At 46.3% G+C, this 13,586-nt stretch overlaps 1 protein-coding gene across 4 annotated transcripts; it reads right to left on the bottom strand.

Moving 5' to 3' along the window:
• Positions 1-1,025: 1,025 nt before the first annotated feature.
• On the bottom strand, positions 1,026-12,593 carry btbd3b (BTB (POZ) domain containing 3b). 4 transcript variants are annotated; one of them, XM_023796212.2, is made up of 5 exons: positions 12,484-12,593; positions 9,137-9,386; positions 7,858-7,948; positions 5,397-5,515; positions 1,026-4,131 (listed from the first exon to the last, which is right to left on the bottom strand). In XM_023796212.2, the coding sequence occupies exons 2-5, from the start codon at positions 9,271-9,273 to the stop codon at positions 3,099-3,101; spliced, it is 1,380 nt and encodes a 459-aa protein (XP_023651980.1). In that variant the 5' UTR covers positions 9,274-9,386; positions 12,484-12,593; the 3' UTR covers positions 1,026-3,098. The 4 variants fall into 4 exon arrangements, with proteins under 4 accessions (XP_023651980.1, XP_023651981.1, XP_023651979.1 ...); XM_023796213.2 differs by lacking the exon at positions 12,484-12,593 and adding an exon at positions 11,852-11,867; XM_023796211.2 differs by lacking the exon at positions 12,484-12,593 and adding an exon at positions 9,619-10,511.
• Between the last annotated feature and the right edge of the window lie 993 nt (positions 12,594-13,586).

Genomic DNA, 13,586 nt, shown 5'->3' with positions numbered 1-13,586 from the left:
ACATGCAGGAGAAAGGGTACCGCGGACGGCTAGTCTGTCGACTCTTGCCAAAGTCACGTCTCCACTTGAATGGCGTGCGATTAATGAGGCCGTTTGATGGAACCGGCTGTACCGTCTAAAACTTTCAAATGATCGCTCTCAGCAGAGCCTGGACCTGATTTCCGCTTAAGGATAAGGGGCTGCTCTGACTGAGGAATCAGCACGTCACAGCTTAAACTCTACAGCCATAAATTTACATGCATTCCTCCTCTTTCGGATTAATTTCCACTATTAAAGCGAAAGAACGAAATGACCTCTGAAAAGCGACTGGTGTGTCTGCTGTTTGTTTTTTCCAGCTTTCGTTTTGTTCACATTTTTACGACTAAATTTGAGGCTGCAATGATTTCCACTGAAGTGGTTAACATAACATTTTTTGTTTGGATGATTCGACTAAATGGGCAACACAATGAGCTTAGCTGAGCTGGAATAGAAAGTACAGCCCCTTCCAGTCAAATCGTTACCCCAGCATATTATACATACATAAAATCCAAACATAAAAAAAGACTAAATAGTGCTTAAAGCCTAGTTTTGCCTGTGAATAGAAGCCAGTTTTGCAGGCTTGACATTGCTGCACTCCAGGCCACGTACATTGTCCCTGGAAACTGCAAATTGCTTCCCTGCCACTTTTATCCACCTCCGACTCCCGTTTAACGAGAAACCGGCTCCTTGCACAAAAGCAGAGCAGTGGAGGCTCCCTGTCCCAGGGGAGCAGCGCTGACAGGCCGCAATGAATCCAGCGGTCGGCCCATGGGGACGCACGCCGTCTCCCTCCAACACAGTACTATCAGCGAAGCGTCCTGGTCACAAACAGCGGGAGGGAGGGGCAATTCATCACCAGAGTCGTACCAGGGTGTAAACAGTTGGCCGGACTGCAGAGGGAGTAAATGAGACAGAACAAACGGATTAATTATCGGATGTCCGGGTTGCAAGAATATTGAGTCACGATCCACCCGCCCTCCCCTAAATGAACACCATTACAAAGGCAATTATAGGACCTGCTTTTATTTTGCTTCTGAGACAGGCACACACGTTCACAAGTCTCCCGGCACCTCCTATAGAATGGCCGTGGAGCATTTACACACGGCGCCCCCTTTAGGAAACACTGCTCCATCTCACCTTTGAATAAAGACACGAAGCAGTCCACTGGAGGTCCGACGAGAAATAATAGGTGTGAACTTACAGTCCATGTAAATTTATTTTTTTTTAACCTCAGTATACATTGATATGATTGCTTCAGCGGGACTTTAGAGCTAACGGAATTAGCACGGTACAGTAGTGTACAACATATTCACTCTGCAGCTGGCAAAATACTGCACATTAAATAAGTCATTAACAAACTGTAGTTATGTGTTTATCCACAGTCTCATATTCTCAGAGCAGCAGCTCATTGGACAGTTCCTCGTCTGACTACAGCATTTGACACTTTTCTTTTTCCCCCACCCCCCAAAAGGAAAAAAGAAAATCTCACGTACATATATAATATCCACAGTTAGGTCTAAAGATTCACTACAGCCTTTTTTTTAGTGCATTTAACAGGCAATAAGTGTGGAAAAAGCTGGCAGAAGCTTTGAGGACACAGGACAACAGCCAAAACAAGCAGCGTATTCGGTCTAAGAAAGGTCACCTTAGTCCACACTTCAGCAAGGAGGAATGGGCCCACAGGCTCGAAGGTCAATGATGGCCGTGGAGCTGAAGACCAGCCTTCACCGTGGCCACGACGGCTTCAAAATAATGCTTAACATGCCTGGTTCAAGCAGGCTTTCACCGTTACAGTGCAATTTTCTAGCCCATGGAAGCTTTGTGAATTTATAGGTGCCCTACTCCTGGCTCTATTTAAGGATATACAACACAGAATGTTCCAGAAACCTGCTCTTCAGTTCATAAGAACTGAGTCAACCCATGTCCCATTTTTATCCTTCCTAATTTTCCCCATTATGCCCCAAAAAATGAGATATTGAACAACTTTGGGACAAAAATGCCATATATCTTCCATTTAACAGACAGTAATTTTATTATAAATAGCTATAGTTTTAATGCTTTTAGTATCCCATTTATAAACGGGCAGATGTTTCAAGCCATGCTTTGTGATTTATTTATAATTTTTTTTACTAAAACATGTAATTCTTAAAGACTATGGATGGTCATAAATATGCCATAAATCTGTCAGATCATTAGTTAAATGAAACACGGAGGGGCACTCAGATTAACATTAAATATACACACCTACAAATAGGTCTCAATGGACCTGAACTAATTGTGTCGCTACTTAAAGTTGTTCTGGGGTGAGAATGGCCTTCATCACTCCCTAAATGTTAGTGCCTCTTAACAGTGTCATTATAAATAGACAACAAAAGTTAATTTGGTAGAGAAGCATCTAATTAGTGTGTAATATGACACATGTTGAGCCTGAAACATCTAGCACAACCAAAGGAAGCCCTGGAGGCCACTGGTGTATTTTGACCTCCAGTACACCTGGGGGCACTCTCACCTTTTCACTAGACCAGTTCTGCGTGATATTGCCAAGAGGCATTTTCATTTAAACACCTCAGGTGTCAAAGGAAGAGACTGAACTAAGAAGATGGGAATTGAATGGAATAGAGTTTCATAGTTTATATAGAAGTGAAATGGTAAGATAATTTGTTTTTTTTAATGTGTTTCAGTGTTTTTGTCTGACATTAATGTACTGTTTGTTTGCCATCAGACTTATGAACTCATCAGTGACTGTTCATCCACTACAGGGCCAACACTCATTCTTAGGACTCACACACTTACACCTAAAGATTCCCAGGGCTGTGGTGTATCCTTGCGTTTAGTGTTACATGTTAGGAGAACCTGCATATATCGCTACCCCAGACATATGCCCACCAAGGCCCACATGTGTCACAGGTGCACGGAAAACTGAGCAACGCACAGCGCGGTAATTAGGATCGTTTCTCCATGCTCAGTTTGACAGACACGGTAAAACGGAAGTGTGACGGCGGTTGTGCGCTAAACGGGATCAGGTGAGCAGGAACACAGCTCTGGAGCGGCACCGAAACCGAATGGAGGACAGCAGAGACTCAGGCATAAAAGATGAGTTCTGGGATCTGTCCGCCTTGAACGCCCGTCCCATTGGTGCTCTCCGAGGAACATTGGAACTGGAAGGTCACCTTCCCACACTGGACTTCCGTCATACCCTCCTGGCCGAAATAGCTAAGCTCATTGCCGTCCAGGATGACACTGGCTGTGTAGAATGTGTCTGGCTCAATCTGCACCGGATACTCGAACCACACAGGGAAGGTGTTGCTGGAGCCATCTGAGAAATACTTGCTCAGGTTCTGACCCAGTACAACTCCCTGGCGCTTGAGTTCGATCTTGGCACTGTACTCCGCTGACCCGCAGCTGGAGCCGTAGAGACCGAAGCCAGCGATGAAGATGCGTTTGTCGACTGCAAACTGGATGCTGTCACAGCGTCCACGGTAACGCCATTGGTTGCTCCGGTAGGCACAGGACTGGAAGCGGTGGCAGCGTTGAGGCACCAGACCTGTCCTGGGCTGGCTGACGAACTGCAGGTCTGGCTTCTTGGCTGCCGTGTACCAGAGGAAAATGTCATTGGTCTCAGTGAGGGTGAGTACGCCAGACTGGGCGGCACCGTTGGCAAAGTCGTCCAGGGCCATGGTGGGAATGCGAATCAGGTAGACGGCCTTGCCCAGGACTTTGCGTTTGTTGTCGATGGAGAGCGCCAGCTCCTGCCGTTGGCATTCAGCCTCGGCCCAATTCATTGCCGCCTCAAATACCACCATCTCCTTGGCGTTGAGGGTCTCCCTCTCGAGGATGCTCTCCAGTGTCTTGCAGTCAATATCGCAGAAGCCCTCGGACTTGAGTGCCAGCTCAGCTTGTGCATCGATGACTTCCCAACAGCGTTGTGTCAGGTCAGGCTCCTCGAACAGGCAGCTTTGCGACAGCAGCACACACGCGTTCTTGGCGCTTAGGCTAGTCTCCAGGAAGTTGACGCAAGCCCGCGCCAAGTGGGGCACGATGTATTTCTTGGCCGCGTATAGGGTGGCCAGGACTGTGTCGGCACTCAGGTCGATCTCATCGCAGTAGATGTACCTACGGAAGAGGAACACAGACCACAAACAGATCTCAGTCATCTAACATCCCTGGTACCAGTGACTTTCTTAGCTACCTAAATGTCAATACATATTTTAGCCCTCGTAGGTTTGCCTCAATTTCATCCCTGGGAGTTATGAGACACCAGATCATGAAAACAAAAACATACTAAACAGCTCTTCTTGTGCTTATTTAAAGACCACCCCGCAGCAGGGTATGCACAGATGTAACACCAGTAAAACCATCAATGTAAAGTGAAAAAAATAAGTTAAAGCTGAGGAAAAAAATTAACATATTAAAGCAGAGCATTAAACTGGCTGTAAAAGATAAACAAAATTAAATTAAATTACAGATATTCAAATTATTTCATGTAAATAAATATTTTTTCAATTACCATATGAATATGCTAATCTTCTGAAAGGTTACAACATGCAAACCTCTTTGGCGACCTCTGGAACAGGATCACGAGATGCCATTTAGGGATGAATTACACAAGTGCAACCCTCCCTGGGGACATTATTTAGCAGAGAGAGGGCTTCCACCCACAAGCACACGGGACTGGGACCTCTTCAACCGCCACCGTTACCCCCTTTCCATCTTTGTCTCCGCGTCATCATGCACGGTGCGTCTGACATCCCGGATCCCGGACAAAAACGGGGGAAAAAAATCCCAAAGTGGTTTTCACAGCAGAACAGAAAGCCCTCTGTTTGTTAACTCTGAGTGTGCTCACATGTTCCTCCCACTCACTGGCCCTTGTTTCCACAAAGACCATGGGAAATCAGAAGAGCTTCAAAGCTGCCCCCGCCCATCACTACTAAAGGGCATGGGGCTCTCAGAAAGGCTCCTGAGCTCTCACGACAAAGAAGGCTCTCAATAATAATAATAATAATAATAATAATAAATGGGAAAAATGAATAATTTTCCCCATCCGCATCAGAAAAGTGCCATGTTTTATTTTGTCACATAATGGAGATGCATAAATTCTTGAAAGGCCTGAATTCTGATGTGTGTCATGCAGTACATTTTCAGACTGAACTGATGTGGCATTTTGGGGAAAAAACATGAACTATAACAACATTAACTATAGGGTGGAAATTGATAGCTGTACTTTCCAGAAAAGGTATTACTGAGATGGAGAGTGCAGTGGATTTAAAAGATCCACCTCAGTTCATGCTGCATTTAGACAACAATGAAATACAAGCAGATATTGTTTGGGGGGGGGTGGGCGGGGGCTGAAAGAGTCATCAGTTAAATGAGAGCTTTACTTCAGCAAGGCGAGAAAGGCAGCCGGCTCCACGTCGGGGATCCGGATCTCATCGTCGCCTTCGGCCAGCTCCCCGTAAAACATGGCATGGAACACGGAGCTACCCACGGCCAGAACGTACTGCGTGGGAGAGAGAGAGAGGAAAAGAGAGGGAAACCGCTAATGAGTGGGTCACATGACAAGGGAGGGCATGGACTTTTTTTTTTTAAGCCCTGATGTTTTAGTGCATGCAGCAGTCACACAGTCACTTGCACGAAGACGTGGCTGGGGAACAATTACAATGAACGCCCCCCTCTCCCCCCCTCAAAACCAAAGGCACCATTATCCACGCTCACACACTCATGAGCCCCCCCTACTGTCTGCACCCCGAAAGTCTCTTCCTTTCTTCCCCACCCCTTACAGACGGCCCTGGTCATGAGCCTCACTGATTGTGCGCAGTCGCTCATTTCTAGCTTCTCTTGCCCAGGCCACAACTTCCCCATATTGCTGCTTTTCACTCTTCTAACGCCACACTGGACACGCATACAGCCCATTGCTATGGGGGGGGGGGAGCAGCTCAGCACCATATTTGCAGGAGATGTTAAACTGTTGTTTAGCCGAGGCTATATCAGTTCTGTGTGTTTGGCCTGCCATGCATCTGAGCTAAATCCGGCGTTTCCTCCTGCGGTTTTACTAAATCTGGTCGTTACTTCCATCCCACTTCCAAAGGGCCTGCCGGAGCGCACCTAGTGCAAGCACAGCTGGTATAATTATTGTTGTAACCGTCGCCCAGGGGAACGAGGCGCTGCGGCTGTTTCCGGGTGTCACGGTTTAGCTGGACTAAAATAGTAGATTTTAAAAAACTTGGGCAGAGATGAATTTTTTTCCCCCTACAGTCTGCACCTCGAAACTGAAAAGAGCAGACGACTGATTAGTGAATGTGATGAAAAGTTCAGCCTTTCATTGACCATGTCTTTGAACATTCATGAAGGCGGCAGGTCGTTACCCAGCCGAGGATATGGTGACTGAGATAAACTCAAGATGCATATTTATTTAGCAAATGCTCTCATCCAAGGCGACATGCAGTCGAGAGATCGGGGTCAAGCGGTACCAGGGGCGACTGGGGGTTAAGGGCTCTGCTTAGGGGCCCAGATCACTCTGCTGACCCGGGGATTTAAACCGACGACCTTCTGATGACTGACAGTGTGTCCTAACCTGCTGAGATACAAACTGCAGCACCAGTAAGAGCAGTATGAACCTGAACAGCCAAAAATAAAAATATTAAAACAGCAAACAAGATGCAAGGTGAGTCAGCTGCTGAAGTACTCTGTTTTTTTTGGGGGGAGGGGAGGGGGGGGGGGCGCAAGTATGTTTTTTTTCTTTCTCTGCATTGTACACACAATAAGTCCCGAATGCTGCGGTCTGCTCCATATCACAAAACTACAACAGGAAATAAGCTGCAAATAAACGCATGCTTGCTTCAGAATGCCAGCCAAAAAATCATTGGGAATGTCCCAACCACACCACGTCCGTGCCTTAAAATTTAAATAGGAAACTAATGTTTTCCGGAAATGCACTGAGTGGGATGGAAGAAAATAGAAAAATCGGCATTCCATCCATGGGGTAGCGTTCCGAACCAGGGATGAGCATCAGCGGATATCAGCCAGCAGATGACAGGCAGATTCCGGGCTTCAGGTTACAGTCTGCAGCCCTGGTGGTGAGTGGGTTATGGCAGATTGGATAAGAATTGAACTCCCCTGCTGTGAATGGGTTCAGCCTTAAATTTGATGTTATCCTTTTTATACCAAAGCTTATCAATCACTTGTGACGCTCACAGGGATCCCTACACTCCCTTCATGAGTTCATACCAAAGCATAGTTATGACAAATATAAGGGGATTCTGTACCGCTGCAGACCAGTAGATGGCACAGTAGTTAACGGTAAAACAAAAACCCAAACAGGGAAGCTGTTTCTCTAGTTCTCAACGAGGTACTGAAACTGAATTTTGTCAATAAATATATAACCGTATAAAACACACCTTTAAGGGCTCTGAACACAACAGCGTCCTGTGATCAGCGCAAGACTCAACAGGTGAGTGGAGCCCCTCTCGTTGTCCCGATCGCCACGGCAACGTAACCCATGCCGGAAACAGGCGAGATTCAGCACTGCACCAAAGTCACGAAGACCCCAATGCTGAGATCGCAGCGGGGAAGTTGGGGGTCCCAGGGGGGATGTGGCACAGCCCGTGCTGTCAGCATTCGCTTCGACCCCCCCCCCCCCCATTCATCCCCAAGCTCCGTTTCCTCGCATAACTGAGAAAAACTACCACAAGATGGAAACGTGCAGGATTTGATTAGCATTACGTGCAGTAATGAGGCAGATAATTTATACAGCAATGCACAGGGCACCCAGCAATGAGATATTTATTCTGCCCCCCCCCCCCCGCCTATAAACGTGATTCATCCTCAGCCGTCTCCACTCACCCTGTGCCCAGGCAGTCTCTGCGTCCCCCCGGTGGGGCCCACCACGAAGTGCACGTCTGCCATCAGCTCATTGTTGAACATCACGGCATTCCTGCAAACGAAGAGCAAAAGGGGCGAGTCAGGTCAGGGGGCCTGGGGACCGTGTGGGGGGGTGTTCAGCGGCTCCCCAAACACCACAACATCCCTGGCACAGACGGAAACGTCCACATGCCCAGGAAGCCTGCAAATCTGTGCGGGGGCCAAGGCAAGAAACTTCTAAGCAGAAATTAAAATATTTGGAATTTTCCCCCTCTTCTACAAACTATAATTTAAGTTTCTCTCCCACTCAAATTTAAAATACAGGTTTAAAATACAGGACAAAATCAAGGACATAAAACAGCAGATGCAGGGTTTAAAACTAGCGCACCTTTGGCCTGTTTGCCAAACATGAAATCAGCCCATCGGACAAACAGTAGTAGGCCTTGAGTGGATCCTTGATTAACTTTCAACTTTCCTTCCCTGCTTCACTGTCTATCCCCCCCCTAGGAATCATCCTGCCCTTGCTGAGGTAAAAACAGCAAGCACCATATATCAAAGCAAACGTGCATACACAAAATGCGACGTACTGCAAGCTAAAACCCTAGGTCTTAATAGTACAAGGAAATGCTGCATCTGAAATGTGACTGCTGTTAGACTGCGGGACAGTCTTGAGGATGGTAAACATGCGGCCACAGTGTGGGGGCCCTTTCGGTAAACACACCCGCTGTGACAGGAAAGGGCTTTCCCCTCGCCTTGTGTCTCCTGCACCGTGGAGCCCCCTTCCGCATCCCCTGCGACGCTGCAACGTGTCATCGGGTGTCTGCCCTCCCCGCCCCCACAACGCTGCAATTTGCAGGACGCCGGGGGCAGCATATGCAGGAGCGTCCCCGGTGCAGAAATGTCCCGTCTGCCGGACACCCGCTGAGATGCATGTCCCTCCCCCCACCCCACCTAAAAGCAGAACAGCATCCTTCAAAGCTGCAGCATCCTGTGCTGTCAAGCCAAGACAAACGCATGTGAGCGTTTCTGAGCCCAGAGCCTGGTGCATCATCCTTCTGAAGGTCAACAGCAGGAAGAGCGCATGTTCCCCCGAAACGACGCCACCGCGCCAAAACGTGGCCATCTGCTCAGGCACCGCATGCACTTTAGCCGCTCTCGAACTTTGCGGGGGGTTCTGGGTGATCCTCTACCACCACACAACACCCCCCCCGCAAGTCCCCGGACCTGCACGGGTTCGAGCCCCGTCCTCGCCTTGACCTACCTCTCCCTTATGGTTGGGTAGAGTCCCTGCCAGTTGCAGTTCTGAATTGTGTTGTTGTTGTTCAGATTCTGCTGCTGATACTGCTGGACAGTGGTGCCCGAGGTCGCCTTTTTGGCAGGGAAGATCTCCGCTGCCATCTTCTTCTTCTTTTTGGTTTTTAGGGTGATGATCTCATAACAGACTGGGGGCAACTTGGAGTTCGTGGGGCTGCCCTTTTTGGCCCCTTTGCTCGACCTACTCTTCACCGACTCTGGAAGCATCAAGAAAAAAGTCAGACATTTCATGTTCCTCCCCTTGGCATCGACCATGAGTCTTGTTTACCTGCCGAGCAGTGGAGGGACGTGCAGAGAGGGCATTTAAAAAAGGCAAGAGAGAAGGGAGGGGGGGGGGGGGGGGGGGGGATAAAGAACTCTCGGAAGGGCTAACAGGGCAGCAGCAGGGAGCAGAGCCGAGCGTGGGGATCGAATCCTCTTTGGTGTCACCTTTTCCAATGCAAATCAGCTTCTCTGTCCCCACCTTTCCCTCCTCCCGCCAGCGGAATGCCTGGCGTCCGGCAAAAAAAGCCCTTTACTCTTATTTAAGTTTTATCCGGAGCAGCAGAGTCCCACCAACTCCCCATTATCATCAGTTGTAGAAATGAATCGATGGCTCGCTCCGTCTTCGGCTTCCCCCTCCCCTCCGCCTGTCCGGGCTGCCTGTCCTCTCTCCCACTCGCTGACAGACTGGAGATTTAGTGCCGCTGCAGTGGGGCTGGCTCGCCTCACTTCAGTGCAAGCTCACGGATCCCTGGGCTCCCTGCCGGAGACGCCTGCCACGCCAGTCTGCACTCAGGCTGTTTTGCTGACTACAGGAGTTGAATGGATGAGCGGAGTACAAATTGTAACCTCCCCCTGCAGACGGAGCCAGGCAGCCTCCCATGCAGAGCCAATCAGAGTGTGCGGGGCCTCTGATTGGCTGCAGCGCTGCTGCGCAACACCTACTAGAATATGCAAACCCAGTCAATTAAAGTAACAGCATCAACACCTTACATTTAACTGTGATTGACTAGAAACCCTTTTCCAGTATAGCACAGACTAATCTACATTTATTAACACAAACACACACAGGCAGACACAAATCAATATTCACATGAAGCTTTTTTTACCGGCAAATTAAAGTGTCAGAAAATATACTCTACAATTATTACATCCTCATAAGATGACGTTAATATTACAGTTTACCACGCATCTGCTCTATATATGGCTCTCATTACAGTGCGAAAACGTCCCCTTTATATTATTATTTAACGGCAATCATAATAAATAACGATTCGCCTTAAAAAAAGCTGCTTTATGCGTTTTATTTCCACAGAGTATTACTGATCCCTCCCATGCTCACAGACATGCCTCTTGTCATCACCTACTGTTTGAATGTAATTTAATTTTTAATTAATGAAATGCTGTTTACAGGTTGCCAGAGTACTTGGTGAGGCTAATGAAAAGCACACAGGCCCTGTGGACGGGAGACAGCAGTTCATACAGCCTCCACTCAGCTCAACAGCCCCGCAAAATTCTCCCCAAGAAAGAGCAATGACGACGGCCCACTCGCCAAACGAGAATTAAAACCACGCAGGGATTATGTATGCAAAATAATCCATACATATACACCGATATCCAGAACAACATTTATCTTCCACCATATAAGACCAACTTCCGAATATTAAGATAAAAATAATATGAATACAAACATGCCACATTACTTATGACTTCAAAATCGATGTCTGCTTTTAAAAGTGTTTAAATGAACTACATATAACTTCGCTAAAGGAACACTTCATTAAGGTTCGATGCTGCTTTAAATATTTTAAAGGGTAAGTTATGTATACAGAAAGCATATTTTTATCACCGGATGAGCTGAGAGATCAATTACATACAATCAATTTCGAAAAAGGGGTGTCTTTATGTTTTCTTTCTCTGAACTGCTTTTCTTTCTCTATACATTTGTCTTTCTCCAAACTGCTTATATACCGTACTGCATGTACATCGTCACTGTTAAAGGTTGAGTAAGCATTGCTTTAGGCATATTCGTCGTTCTCGCAGTTAAAGACATAAGTGGTCGTGTATTGGAGAAAACGATCTCGACAGAACACCGGTATATGCTGAAATGGCCCTTTCTGCGCTTAGTATTTTATATTTAATCCATCCCAGCAGTTAAAATCGGATCGCAGCCTTGGCTGGTTTAAAGCCGAGCAAGTTACCTGCGATTATTTACATAACACACAGCTGCGTAGGTTTACAAAACGATCGGTATATTTCTGCAAAAAGAGTTAACGAGGATGATGAATATACAAGGGAAACGAGTAACAGTGCTCAATAGCATATTCTGCTGGGGTAAGAAAAGTGGTTACACGATAAACGTTTACATGTAGTTGTGCATACATACGAAATGATGCATCTAATAAGGACCCAGTTATTCACCGATTAATTTCAATGACTTAGGAAAACGGAGAAGATATATACAAGTGAGAACCCAGCGACTACAGGAGAGAAGTCCACAGTATGACGTCTGTCTACATTTACAAATACCCACTGAAACGTTTAGTCTGTTATCCCGTTAAAATACCCTCATATGGACTATGCTTATTCCATGTGTGAGGATTTTTCCCACAAACAAAATCTGAATGGTAAACACCGCGTTGAAAATTACAGGTAGGCTATGGAGTAGGGATTCTCTAACCTTAAATTTTAATCTAAATGCAGAAGAGCGACACATGCACCTTAAACGCAGCAAATAGGGTAAGCCTTCAAACGCCGATCCGATATGTATTACAGGGTGTAAGCGTTTTCTTAAGGACAGACGTACCGGAAGCATGTCATTTAAATGGCAAGTAGTATCAAAAGACAGTCTTGTTTAAGATAATGCAAATGAGTCCAAAATCAAGCCAATAATAACAGAAAGGGATTTTGATTTTGTATTTCTTCACGGCAAATAGTAAATGGGACGACTTAACCCAAATATGTTTCCAGGAGCGACGAACAAAGTTGGTGGTTAAGTTTATTAAAAAGCAGGAGCGCAAAACGGTCCTTTAAGGCTTGGAAACGCGCCTTATAACGCAATTCAATGGGCTTCTTTCTTCTGTACAAGACGGATTAAATTTGAACCCCTCTTGAAAATTAGCAAAATCATATTATACGAATAATGAAACAGCAGGATTATATAAACCCTACATGTAGACGCATGTTTTACATTGGGAATGACGTATTTAATACCGTTTAATTTAAATAACGGCGTTTCAATTTAGACTAGTTAAATATGCAGTACTTTGTAAATTGACACCTGAAGCAAAAGTTCACAAACAGAAGCATTACTGTTATCCACCGAGCCGCGAAATTTAATCCAGTGTATTTGAATATTACGCGTATATCCCCGAGTTTCTGCAGGGACCTCGCGACATCCATTACTGCAATTAATGGCGCCACGTGGGACTTTCAGGATCTGGACGCTCACAGCCGCGATAATTACCCTGTATTCTGTTGTGACTTTGACTATTGTCAGTCCATGACTATACCGAACGCGCCACCCACTGAAACCGTTTAATAAGGTATTTCAATTAATTAAAGACAATAAATAATATGCGCGGTAATTCCAGCAACTGTTAAAAACTCTTTTTTTTCTCTCTTTACCTTTTTGTTACATGCTCAAATTGCATTTTTGCCGCTGCTGGTCCCTACCATACCATTCCTACTGTAACAGGAAGCAGCAGTATGAGACAGGATCTAAAAGCCAAAATACATAAATATATAGACCCAAACACAAACGAGTGGCCACTTTTGGTTTTATTATACTGTAAACTGTTATTAACTTGGTCTTACCCATAAAGAAAACTTATCTCCCCAACCAATGTAAGCTGTCAGCAGTAGCTTACAGGAAATATCTGTTGGGCATTCGTTTCCACGAAACAGATGGCGAAGGATCAGCCTCTGCTTCCAAACAGTGTGGACCAAGGACACGGCGCCACACGTTCGTGATTTATTGCCGCAAAGACGAGCGAGCCAAACTCCGGCGATGACATTGGCTCCTTTTCGCTCACTGTGATTTTTTTGGAGCTGGATGTTGCATCGCTTTGAGGTTGAAGATCTGTTCTGCAGATTCGACCATCAGCTCTGCCTCACAGGGCATCACTCCCGTTACAACGAGTCTTTGTGGATTATGACAGCTCCACATAGGTCTTCAGCACTCCTGGTTTTTCCACACTCTAATAAGTAATGAGTATGTTTACTTCTTATTTTAGCATGAATCCATTAGAGGGGTAGACCCACACAAGACCTGTGAAATGTCAAAAAGAAATGCCTGTCGGGGCCAGAGAATGAGAGATGACAGGCAGGTGATAAGTCTACTTGGTGCCACTGAGCGACAAGCGTGCCAGCAGATGGGTTTGCCCGAGCCGCGCCCCACCGGATAAGATCAGTGC

The sequence above is a fragment of the Paramormyrops kingsleyae genome, chromosome 3, assembly GCF_048594095.1.
Source record: "Paramormyrops kingsleyae isolate MSU_618 chromosome 3, PKINGS_0.4, whole genome shotgun sequence".
NCBI lineage: Eukaryota > Metazoa > Chordata > Actinopteri > Osteoglossiformes > Mormyridae > Paramormyrops > Paramormyrops kingsleyae.
This window is presented reverse-complemented; position numbering and strand designations above follow the sequence as displayed.